Here is a 12,152-nt window from a genome sequence, read left to right as displayed (position 1 = left end):
CACAAAAAAAAAAAAGAAATGAGCGAAATATAACAAAAATTAAGCTTACCGCCACAAGAAATTTGACGACAATGACAGATCCCTAGCGTATTTGGGAAAACCACCAGTGTATCAATGGAAGCCCTAGCGTATTTGGGGGGAGGAACTGCCGATAGAGAGAACTGAGAAGAGAAGAAAAGTCCTAGCCTAAGAATGGGAAAAGAAAAGGAGCTGATGAGTGAACTGAGAAGGACCCTAGTGTATTTGGATTTTGGGCAATTGGGTTTGGGATGGGCTGATTTTTATGGAACTTAAAATTGGGCCTTAGCCTATATAAGTATGGAATATATATTTTAAAGAATCCATGTACTAATAATTCGGTTTTTTCGGTTATCCGAAAAAAATAAATCAATAACCGACGACCGAACCGAAAAACTGAATTTTAAAAATTTTAATTTGAAACCGACCGAAAAAACCGAAACCGAAATTAAAAAAAAAATTGGTTCGGTCGGTTTTTTCGGTTCGAACTGATATATGCCCACCCCTACTTACAATGGTTTAACTACATTAATCTAAGTATTATTTAATACTGAATACAACAGGGAATAACTTATTCTGGTATAAGTACTACTTATCATAACTAGTTCATGAACCAAATGAACCTCGTTCAGGTTGGATGTCTAATTCTTCACATGATCAGAGTCAATGTCTTCATGTGTGCACCTAGAATTACGTCATTGTAGATTGTGTTATATAAACATGCAAAGGAGTCTATACATGTTATATTTTTGTTATTTTAATCTAAAACTAAGCATTTGATAGTTCTTACCGCTGGTGCTATATATAAGCATTTGATTAGTTCTTATCGGTGGAGCTATCTATTTCCATAATTCCATGCTACGGGAGTTTACTGATTAATAGTACTATGCAATTCCACTGTTTCGTTTGTCTTGTTGCCCGAGAATGGCACTTCGTTGTGAAACTCTCTATTCCTCCCTCAAGGTCTACTATTTTATGGTTAATAGCATCAGAAAGAAATCATTGAGGCAGAGGTAGTAGTAGTTTCTTGATTTAATGCATTTCGTCTCTCATCCGGTTGGGCAAATTTTATTGCCTAAGACGTGCAGAAATTCAGCATTTGGTCTTCAGCTTATTACTTTCTTTTATCTTTTACAATTATATGTAGCATGGATATTTCTTTTTAAGTCCAATGTCAGTTGTATACTTATTCTAGTAAGATTATGGACTTTGTTCTGAAATTGGATTGGTATAACTTCTTGTTAGATATGGGACCGAAGAGTTCAGCAAAGTTCATCATTTTACAATGGACTAAAATTTAGGGTACACTACACTCTTCTGGCTTTGGGTTTCTCCTCTAGATCTTTTTTTCTTTCTGAATGTTGGATTATTAGGCAATTGCTTGTTCACTTCTGTGTAATGAACATCATACTGTGTTACGTACTGTTTTCATATTGATTACCACTTACTGTGTTACATATTGTTTTCATGTTGATTACCACTTCGGCGACAACATTATCGTTAGGAGATTAGTAGGTCATCAATTGAAAAAGAAAACTGAATGTTATAATGCATAACAGATTCAAGTTAATATGGGATATATGCATACGCTTAGCAAGATGCATGCCCTTTGATATTTTTCCCACAAGGATAACTTTTTACATGATGAGTGATCATTTTACAGTATGGAGGATGCAACTTCAGTATGGGGAATGATTCCAAACAAGAGCCCCATGTTTGCCTTCATCTTAGTCTGACAGACTATAGGTTCTTATATATTTTTCTTCCCTTCCTTCCTGCTTTCCACAATTTTATTAATATCTATCTAGTTGATGTACATATGATGGAAAACCTAGAGAGATTTTTTTCCTCTGGTGAAATACAGCCTATTTAATCTGAGAGTTGAAGAATGTAGTACTGAAGTTTAAGTACGGATAGGGCCAAGATAGGGTAAGTACTTTTGGCACTGAAAAGGATAAGAAATTTAAGTTGGTTCACCAGGCTCTAATGCAACCACATACATATGTTTAAAAATCATAATGGCTGTGTTATGTCAAAGCAGTTATTCTCTCTTAGATAGTTAGGTTGAAGGACAAAATTTCAGTTATTTGTTCGACTTCATTTTCTCTATTTAATTATCAGTATACCAGTATTTTTCCAAGAAAACAACGTTCTCTTTTGCTTTTAGTACTAGTATTGGGTCTAGACTGTTCCATATGATTGTGCATCTGAAGTTCCTATCCTGCAAATGTTTATATAGATAGTTTAGGAGCACTTTGACACGTGATCGGTTGAGTGCAATTTCTTGTTCTCTTAGTTATTTTCTTTCTTTTTTCAGATCTCCTCGTTGACAAAATAACATTTTCAGTCCTTGTTTGTCCTAAATGGAAAAAAGATAAAAGATAAAAAAAAAAAAAAAAAAGGAATTCTAGTCAATAGAAATATGCTTGAGAAATTTGACAAGAGCAATTACTTACGTTAAAAGGTCATTTTATTTCTTTTACGAGAGACCAATGCAAACATATTTTTACCTGATATGATTTTTTGGCGGAAGATTTGCACCTGAGATTAATCTTTTCCTGTGAAAGCAATATGTGATAGTGGTAGAAATGATGTAATGGATAAAAGAGGAGTTCTCTGAAGTAAAAGAACTCTGTTTTAGTTTGCGAGCTGAACTCATCAAATGCTCATATACTCTCGTCATTTCTTTACAAGAGAGAAACCAGATTGCACGTTCCTCTCTTTTGTTTCCCTCCAATAAGAATTTTTGTATGAACTGACGCAGTTTCTATAAATAAAAATCTGTTGTTACCAATTATTCTGTATTTGCTGCTTTTTAAAACTTAAAAAAAAAAAAAAAGAAGACGAGAGAAAATGAAGAAAAAATTAAATATGTATCTTGACCAGACATGAATGTCATATTTGTCAGATTGGGGATCCCATCCACTGAACTGTATGGTATATTTGATAGGTCAACCCAGAAGTTGATATGGGAGATGAAAATACTTTACCTATTTGTTTGTATGCATTTCAACCTGCTATGCTTGTTGTTAATAATTTTGCTTGTCTTGTTGATCATTTGATTTCTGACCTAAGTTTTCAATACAATAGCTCGAGAAATGCATCTCGTGTAAATGTAATGCTGATCGTGTTCTTCATTTCTCTGATTTCCTTCTTGGTTGAAACTGAGACAGTATTTATTTCTACGATGTCTGTGCTTCAATAATATTATTCAATGAAATTTCATTTTATTTCTTTTACGAGAGAAATAGAAAGAAATTAGAACTAACAAATTATCTTACGGAAGAAAAATTTTCTACTCAGGACTTTTGTGGGCACAAACTTAGGTCCTATATGGGAAAGATTTGTAGTTCCATCTGAAGGTAAAATTTTCTGCTATGATTGTTTGTTTGAACTATCTTTCTTCCTATTGGAAGTGATTGTATCCTGTATACAGTGGCGGGGGCAAGGCTTTTGCTAAGGGGTTCAAAAAAGGAATAAGTTAAAAAATTTAATGAAATTGTAGCTAGTGAGAATTGAATCAATGACCTCATAATGGTTTTGAATCCATTTGACCACTAAGCCATACTTTTGGAATGTGTGAAGGGGATTCAAAACATAATATATAGAGGTAAAAACCAGATTTTGCCTTATATACACCATGCAATTTTTCGGCGAAGCGGGTTCGGGTGAACACCCTTGCGCCCCCCCCTAAATCCGCCCCTGCTTGTATATCTCTATTGTATGTGTAATCATGCAAAAGTAAGAAGCGCAATCTTGACTTGCTTCTTTAGCATCTTTTTCTATTTGTCTTTTCAACATTTCAACATAAGGTCTGCGGCAAATGTGATATTTAAGAATCTATACATAGAATGGGCTATTAGAACTACATCTGACATTGCACAGAGCAGGCAGTTTGAGAATATAAAAAAGGATGGAAATGTTCTAACTCATATTGCAGTAAACGAGACTGCAATTCATTTGTGCTAAAAACTATGACATGGATTTCTGCAGATGATTGCGAACAATGTCAGCATATATCAAGTCCCCTCGGTTATGGTGCAGTTGTCGAGACTTCTGACATAAGAATACTTGTGCTTCAACGAAGTAATAAAGTTGGAGAATTCCCAGGATATTAGGTTTTTCCTGGAGGCCATCCGGGGGTATGTCATCTGCATCAATAAGATGTTGTAGGGAATTTTTAATAAAATGATAAAGAAATTTTGCTGAGCATCAGCTTTTAACAACTCAAAATGGAAGTAGGATTTGTAAAATTGTTGTAACCCAACAAGTAATGAACCCACAGCCTTTCATCTTCACGTGCTTGTTTGGCCTCCCAATTTAAAACCATCTACGACAGGCTTTTTCAAAAAAATAAAGGCAGAATAGGTAAAACCCTCCCTAAACTTGACATTTTTTTAATAAGTGTACACCTTAACTATACGTGATTTTAATTACCCCCTATGTTTACTTTTTCGGATTTTATTACCCCCTGACCTGCCACATGGCAGTGGAAGTTGGTTCAAATGGCTTAGTGCGCGTGGGGGAGTATATTTTTTGCCACATGAGTTGAATATTTCCCTTTCCCAATCCTAGAACCATTCCTATCGGTAATAATTTCCCCCAACGGTAACAACCCCCTTCTCACCCCTATTTATTGGCTTCTTTCTAAGTCTTCAGCATTTTCTTTGTTCTCACATTCTTTGTCCAGCCAAATTCCATCCCCTCCCCCCCCCCCCCACCAAAGATTTTGGCTCTTATTTTTTGGCCAAATAACAACCATTATTTTACTTGGAAGAAAGAAGATGAATGTTTTTTGTAGATGTGACAAGCCAACTCCTTTAAAAGTTGCATGGACTACTGCAAATAATGGACGACGATTCTTTGGATGTAGTCTTTATCCGAAGACAAATTCTTGTCGATTTTTTCAGTGGTATGAACCTCCATTTCCGGAGCAAGCAAACATTGTTATTTCTGGGTTGTTGAAGAATACTAGCAAACTATCGAAGAGGGAAAGACTGCTAAAGTTTCTATTATTTTTCAGTTTACTTTTGAATCTGATTTTGCTCATGTACAAATAATGGTTATCTGGTAGTATGTAATAGAAGTTAAGCAATATGATATGTTGTTCGACACTGCTATCCACAAAAACAACCAATCACAATCACAACATTTTGTCAACATAGCTGGTAATTTGACAAAGAAAGTCGGAATTTAATATCTAACAATAGAGTTAAACTATGTTATCCATATACAGCTAGACATACACATGACTAAAAAGTTCATAAAAAAAAGTTTTGTACCACCATCAGTATCCACAAAAAACAGACACCCCATGAATTCAACTAAAACAGTCACCCCACGAATTCAACAAAAAAGAAGTCTAGTATATTAAATACAACATCAGTAAAAAAAATTCAAGTGGTCTTCTTGGAGGGAGATTTCCCGGTTTCCCCATAACCTTAGATCTTGTTTGTATTCCACCGGATTAAGACTTTGTCTTGATTCTAGCCATTGCAGCTTGGACTTGAAGTTGTCTTTGAGTCACAGCTTCCTTCCCTTTCCATTTCAAACCTTTAGAAGGCTTATATCCAATATCACCAGTAACATGGGTAGAATCAATTAAAGGGTCAGTATAAACCTTTCTGGCTGTATGCAAACCATGCTGATAACATTCAAACCAAAAGATACATTTCAAAGTTAGACAATAACATCATATAGTAAGTTAGACAATAAAATGTAAGGACAAAAAAAATACACTTACATTTATACTTGTAAAACTAGATTGTGCAACAAATACATCATGTCCTTGAAGCCTAGGCCTCTTGTAGTGGCTCCTTCCCCCCCCCCCCCCCCCAGATTTTCCTCTAGTACTTGTAGATGCATTGTCAGATTCCTTTCTGCCTCTCTTTTGTGAAGTTTTTGTTGTTAATTGTTGTGAGCAATTAGTAGTCTATTATATGAAAAAAATGAGGAATTAGCTCTTAGATAACTAAGAAGATAATAATAAAGGAAGAAGGTAGGAAGGTACCTCTTGAGTAGTTGTTGGTATTGTTGGACAACTCCTCATATTATGAATACTTGCTTTGCAAATGGAGCATGTCATAGTTATTCCCTTCTTTGATAATTTTTCAGCCCTTTTTATTTCTCCAACTTCCTTTCTTCTATTTTTTTTTGGCCTTCCAAACATATTTTGAACTAGAGGAGGTAATACCTTGGGGTTACTACTTTCTGGCCACATTATCATGTTGGGAACTGGTTGTATGAAGTGTGAATATGCCTTCATGTAGGTCTCTTTCCTGTACCAGTGTACAATATTCTCTGAAGGATCAAGTCTCTTGAAGTGCATTGTTGTTATAGCATGTGGACATGGAATGCCTTTCAGTTCCCAAGACCTGCAACTGCAATAACCTGTTCTTAACTCTAAAATGAACTTGCATGGATCATCTTTGAGTTCAAATCCAGTATCTCCATTAAACATGATGTCAACCCTTATTGACCTCTCAACATTAGTATTGAACACCATCATGGCCATTGGAGATACACCATCCTGCCAAGTTTCAGCAAATTCTCTCATCTTTGCTACCCTACTCATAACTTTGACCCTTATTTCCTCTAGCATTGATATGATTGTCTTGTGTCTAGGGCCCAATATCCAAGCATTGAAGCTTTCACACATGTGTCAACAGTATCACACTTGGAGAATGTTTGGAAGAATGCTTTGCACCATCTTTCTTTGTTGTATTTAACTAGGTCTTCACAAATGTTATGACCCAATTTATCAAGATCATCTAGTTTTCTTTTCATTTCAGACTCAAATGCTGATCTAACAACGCTCCAGAATCTTTTTCTTCTTTCAATCCCTCTCTATTTTATAGACCAGTTTGCCAGAATGTGTCTAGCACACATTATATGCTCACACTAAGGTAAAATCTCTTCAACAGCTGAATATAGACCCTGCATTAAAACAGAGAAACAGTAATACTTAAACAACAGAAAAATAGACCATCTTAAAACAGCAGAAAATAGTAATACTTAAACAACAAAAAAACAGAAAGACGGTCACCTTTAAAAATAAAAAAAAATAGAAAAACAGTAATGTTTTAAACCAGAAAAACAGTAGTAGTTAAACAGCAGAAAAATAGTAGTATTTAAACAACAAAAAAACAGAAAAACAAAAGTATTTAAAAACATAAAAACAGTAGTACATACCTTTTGCATGTCACTTATCATGGTGAGTTCCTTGCCATCTCCCAAGTTGAAATCAGTTTGCAATAACCTGAGGAACCAACTCTATGTTTGCTTTTTTTCAGTGCCTACAACAACCCAAGCTATTGGGAACATTTGGTTATTCCCATCCTTTGCTACTGCTGCCAATAGTTGCCCTTTACAAAAACCTTTTAAAAAACATCCATCTAACCCTATACATCTCCTACAACCCTCCATAAACCCCTGCTTCATAGCTGCAAAACAAATGTAGAAACTGGAAAACTGCTTCTGCTCATCATCTGTGTCTGTCAATTTTATTGCACATGTGCTACCAAGATTTGTTTTGAGTAGCATATCCCTATAGTCTAGAATCCTACCAAACTCAACAACATGATCCCCCATAATCTCTTTCAACACAATCTTTTTGGCCTTCAAACAAACAACCTTACCAACATATAAACCAAGCTTTTTTCTCACCATATCCTGAATTTCTCAACCTTTAATTCTAGGTTGTAAGGTAATTCTATCTTTGAACTGCTTTGCCACATATTTTGAATTACACAGATAGTTGTAAGTGGTTTTATGACATTTGTGTCTTGGATTGTAAGTCTTGATTGTGAAGTTTGTACTCCTACCTTCCTTGCTAGCAAACAACAACCAAGGACAACCAATTTTGCATTTAACTCTGACCCTATGTGGCTCATTGGGATCCTTTAACTAGCTGAATACCTTTCTTTATATCATACTTAGCAACGTCTTCTCTAAATTCCTTCACATTCTCAAATACCATCCCCAATTGCCAAGTAACAATTTTGGCAGAAGGATCATAAACCACTCTATTTATTTTTTTCCTTCCCCTTAACTGTCCCATATTATCTACATCATCATCAGATACAAGATCACCCTTCCCTTCCAGATCTGATTCAGATTCAAAGATATCTGGATCTGAACTATCATAGTAAGGCTCATCATCACCTCCTAATTTGTCTCTCATATTTTATTTGGGCTGATCTATGTTCTCATAACCTTCATCAACTCCAACTTCACCTAAAAATACATTAGGTTTTTCCTTCCTAAGTTTCTCATATTCTTTTGTCTATATTTCTTCACATCTTCTTTAACAACCCTCAACTCTTCATGGACATCACTTCCATAATCAAATGACCTCTCAGATTCATCACCAGATGCTATTTCTTCTTCTTCTCCAGCAGGTTCTACCTGGTGAGAATCAGTAGCAATGTGATCTACATCATCAGCAGCATCAGATTCTTTTTCCTCTGAAGAGGAAGTCCAATCTATGGGTGAATCCTCTTCTTGAGTGATATTCAAAGGAGTAGGTAACTCTAGATCTGGATTTGCATCAGTAGTATTTAAAGGAGGACCACGGGGAACAAAAGATTCCCTATTTGTCTTGTTGTGTGCTAGAATTAAAAGGCTCACCCACGTGGCTTATTTGGCTACCCTCTATAACATCCACCTCCTCAAATTGTGAGTTAGAAGAGACAAAAATGTCTATTGTGTCCCCATTGTTTAATAACATAGCAAGGTCCATTAAATTCGTATCTTTTGTTAATTCAACCAAACTGCCACCCTTAACACTCATAATATAAGTTTTTCCTAACTTTGTAATCCCAAAATCCTTAGCATAATCATATAACTCTGGTATTGACAAGTGGTCACAGTCGACATTAGTCACATGTTCAACCCTACCCCAAATATATAGAGGTCCTACCTCACTCAACAATATCCCACCAATTTTCCATCTTAGATTCAAATACTTAGTATCTATGGGACCCTACACAGCAATAAGAAAAAGTAAAAAACAACTCTCAAGACAGAAGTTTGTAAAATTATATACAGAAGATTACAAATAAACAGTAATTGGTAAAGACCCCCACAAATTAACAAACAACATAAAATCCCTAATTTAACCCTAATCGGCATGCATGCAAAAATCACAATCAATATAAAACCCTGATTTTACCCTAACATAAAGAGGCACACATACCTTCAAACTCGGAGTGAAAACAGTAGAAATATTGGTGAGAATCAAAGATACTCAGTAGCTTTTAGCTCCTCTACAGTAGCTTTTAGCAGCACCTCAATGGAGAACCCTATCGACTCACAAAATCAAGCTCAAGAATGCACAATTGTCTCTGTCATTGATGATGGGAGTGAAGTAGTGAACCCCAGTTTTTCTATGTTATCGACCAAATGAACGATAGTAAAAGGGATAGGTTAAATTTGAGGGATTAATTTTAAAGGCGGGTCGGGTATTCTAATTGGATACCCAAATTATTCCAATGTGTATAGCCACATCAGCAAGCATTTACATGTATACGATGCGTGTATGCACGATAGAAAGGTTTACTAGGTTAGGGAGTAATAAAATCCGAAAAAGTAAGCATAGGAGGGTAATTAAAATCACGTATAGTTAAGGTGTACACTCATTAAAAAGTGTCAAGTTTAGGGGTTTTTTTACCTATTCTGCCTATTATAACTGGAAGTAACTCTGCTTCCTCCGAATTTTGTGGTGTATCTCTCTAATGTGAATTGAAAGGGAACACTACTGTTTAACTACTATTGTTTCTCTAATGTGTATCTCTCTAATGTTAACTACTACTGTTTTTCTGGTTTAAAATACTACTGTTTTTCTGTTTTTCTGTTTTCCTAGTTTAAAACACTACTGTTTTTCTATTTTTTTGCTGTTTAAAGCTGACTCTGTCTTTCTATTTTTTTGCTATTTAAGTATTACTATTTTTTTGTTGTTTTAAGATGGTTTGTTTTTCTGTTGTTTAAGTATTACTGTTTCTCTGTTTTTATGCAGGGTCTATGTTCAGCTGTTGAAGAGATTTTACCTGAGTGTGAGCACAGAATGTGTGCTAGACACATTCTGGCAAACTGGGCTATAAAATGGAGAGGGATTGAATGAAGAAAAAGATTCTGGAGTATTGTTAGATCAACATTTGAGTCTGAAATGAAAAGAAAACTAGATGATCTTGATAAATTGGGTCATAACATTTGTGAAGACCTAATTAAATACAACAAAGAAAGATGGTGCAAAGCATTCTTCCAAACATTCTCCAAGTGTGACAGTGTTGACAATAATGTAAGGCCCCGTAAAATTTCTACTCAAAAACCCGAAATCTCGTAGTGCCAAGTTAGGAATATGTGCAAGAAGTTCGTAACAGACCTTTTGGATTGATCTGTGCATTAAAAAGTTAAGGAATGATGTTTTTCAGAAAAGCGCATTTCTGCGGTCTATTATGCGGTCGCATAATAGCTATGCGGACCGCATAGTCGCCGTAGAGTGAGCCAGTTTGATGGTTAATTTTGAGGTCAACTATGCAGCCAATTATGCGATCGTATAATCAATATGCGGGCCGCATAGTCATCGCATAATCTCCTTGGAATTTTGCGAGGGGCAGTTCTGCGGTGCATTATGCGACCGTAGAACAGGTATGCGGACCGCATTCTTGTTGCATACCCGGGCAGTTTGTTCCGGTTTTGGGGGCCATTTTGCGGTGCCTTTTGCGGGCCGCATGTCCATTATGCGATCGCAGATTGTGCCGGGGCTTCTAATTTCTTACTTTTAAAATCCGACCCCATTCCGTTAAAACACCCATATTAGGCCATTTTGAGCATATTTTTTTGATAGTTTAGAGTGGGGGAAATGATCCTAGAGAGAGAAAGTTGTCTTCATCAATTGTTCTTCAACTCTTGCTTAACCACCTTGAAGATTAACAAGAGAGGCACCTAGGTCTCCTTCCCAAGAGGTAAGCTTCTATCACCCAAGCTCTTAATTCCAAAATGCAGCTAAAATGGGTAATTAGCAAGATAGTTCTTGGACTTGAGGGTTGTTTGTTTTGCATGCATGGGTAATGAAAGAATGTAGGAAGATGATGGGCTAAAAATGATAAAAGAGGGGCTGTGGAATGATGTAATCTTACACAAAAAGAGTCTTAAAACATAATGCACACATAGTGTTTGATATAATGTATTAGTGAGCTAGAATCTTGACTATCCCTCTAATTCTCGATTCAACTTGTAATTCTCATAAAATAGATCGATGTTGCTAGGAGTTCCGGCGTTATTCTTGTTGTAAGAATTTAATGAAAGTTCTATTGAGGTATGTATGGCTAAACCCCCTTCTTCTTAGAAATTGAGCTCTGTTGGTGTCTATGCAAATGTGGTAAGACAAAAAATTTGATTGATGTATTGATTGTTATTTCACATGAATTGGTTTTGAAATTATATATATATACATGAAAGGTGTGCCTTAATGTGTGCAATGCACTATTCTAGATATTTAAAGATGTGCGAAGAATATGAACCATGTGTTGAAATGTCTAGACTTCACGTCAAGATTAAAACTTAGATTATCATGCCAACTATGTGAATTCTTACCTATGCTTACAACTTGAATTGCTCTTGTATGTGCCTATGATCCTAAATTGGAAGGTTAACTTTGAAAGAGGAATTGATGTGATAATTGTTGCCCTAAGTGTCTATGAATTGATATATGTGAAATAAAGATTGAAACGAGATGATTGATGAGAAAGGAACAACGCCTTGGTAAGGCGGCCTAGCCGATCGGGCCGTAATCGGATGCCATGCCGCACACATGGTGGTATTATGCTGATATTGAATTTCGGAAAGGGAGAATGAGATTGTGCTTGAGGTACATGTCTCAAATGAGGCAACCTAGCCGATCGGGTCGTGATCGGACTCCGCTCAAGAAAGCGGTGGTATTATGAATCATGATGAACAATATGAAATGCCCTAAACTAAAGCTATGAAAATTATGTGAAAGTTATATGATCATTTTATTTGATGATGTGGTGTATGGTTAAAGCTTTTGATTGTCTCTTGTGATTTCCTTATTCTTGTAGGATAGTTGTTTCTAATAAGATGGTGTTTAGTTATACATACTAGTACTATTCCAT

The 12,152-nt window shown here is 35.8% G+C and overlaps 1 protein-coding gene across 7 annotated transcripts in view; it reads left to right on the top strand.

The window, feature by feature from the left end:
- The window catches only part of LOC104243288 (nudix hydrolase 9-like), a 16,238-nt gene extending 5,829 nt beyond the window's left edge, over window positions 1-10,409 (top strand). The window contains exons 3-6 of one of the 7 annotated variants that reach the window (XM_070147499.1): window positions 1,264-1,320; window positions 1,682-1,764; window positions 3,322-3,380; window positions 10,034-10,409. In XM_070147499.1, coding sequence (XP_070003600.1) covers window positions 1,264-1,320; window positions 1,682-1,764; window positions 3,322-3,380; window positions 10,034-10,053 — 219 coding nt within the window. In that variant the 3' untranslated portion in view covers window positions 10,054-10,409. Of the gene's footprint in view, window positions 1-1,263; window positions 1,321-1,681; window positions 1,765-3,321; window positions 3,381-4,011; window positions 4,317-10,033 lie in introns of those variants that run through there. The other 6 variants (XM_070147497.1, XR_011400210.1, XR_011400208.1 and 3 more) reach the window with 6 other exon arrangements.
- Window positions 10,410-12,152: the final 1,743 nt, after the last annotated feature.

Source organism: Nicotiana sylvestris, chromosome 6 (assembly GCF_000393655.2).
Source record: "Nicotiana sylvestris chromosome 6, ASM39365v2, whole genome shotgun sequence".
In the NCBI taxonomy this organism is placed as follows: Eukaryota; Viridiplantae; Streptophyta; class Magnoliopsida; order Solanales; family Solanaceae; genus Nicotiana; species Nicotiana sylvestris.
This window is presented reverse-complemented; position numbering and strand designations above follow the sequence as displayed.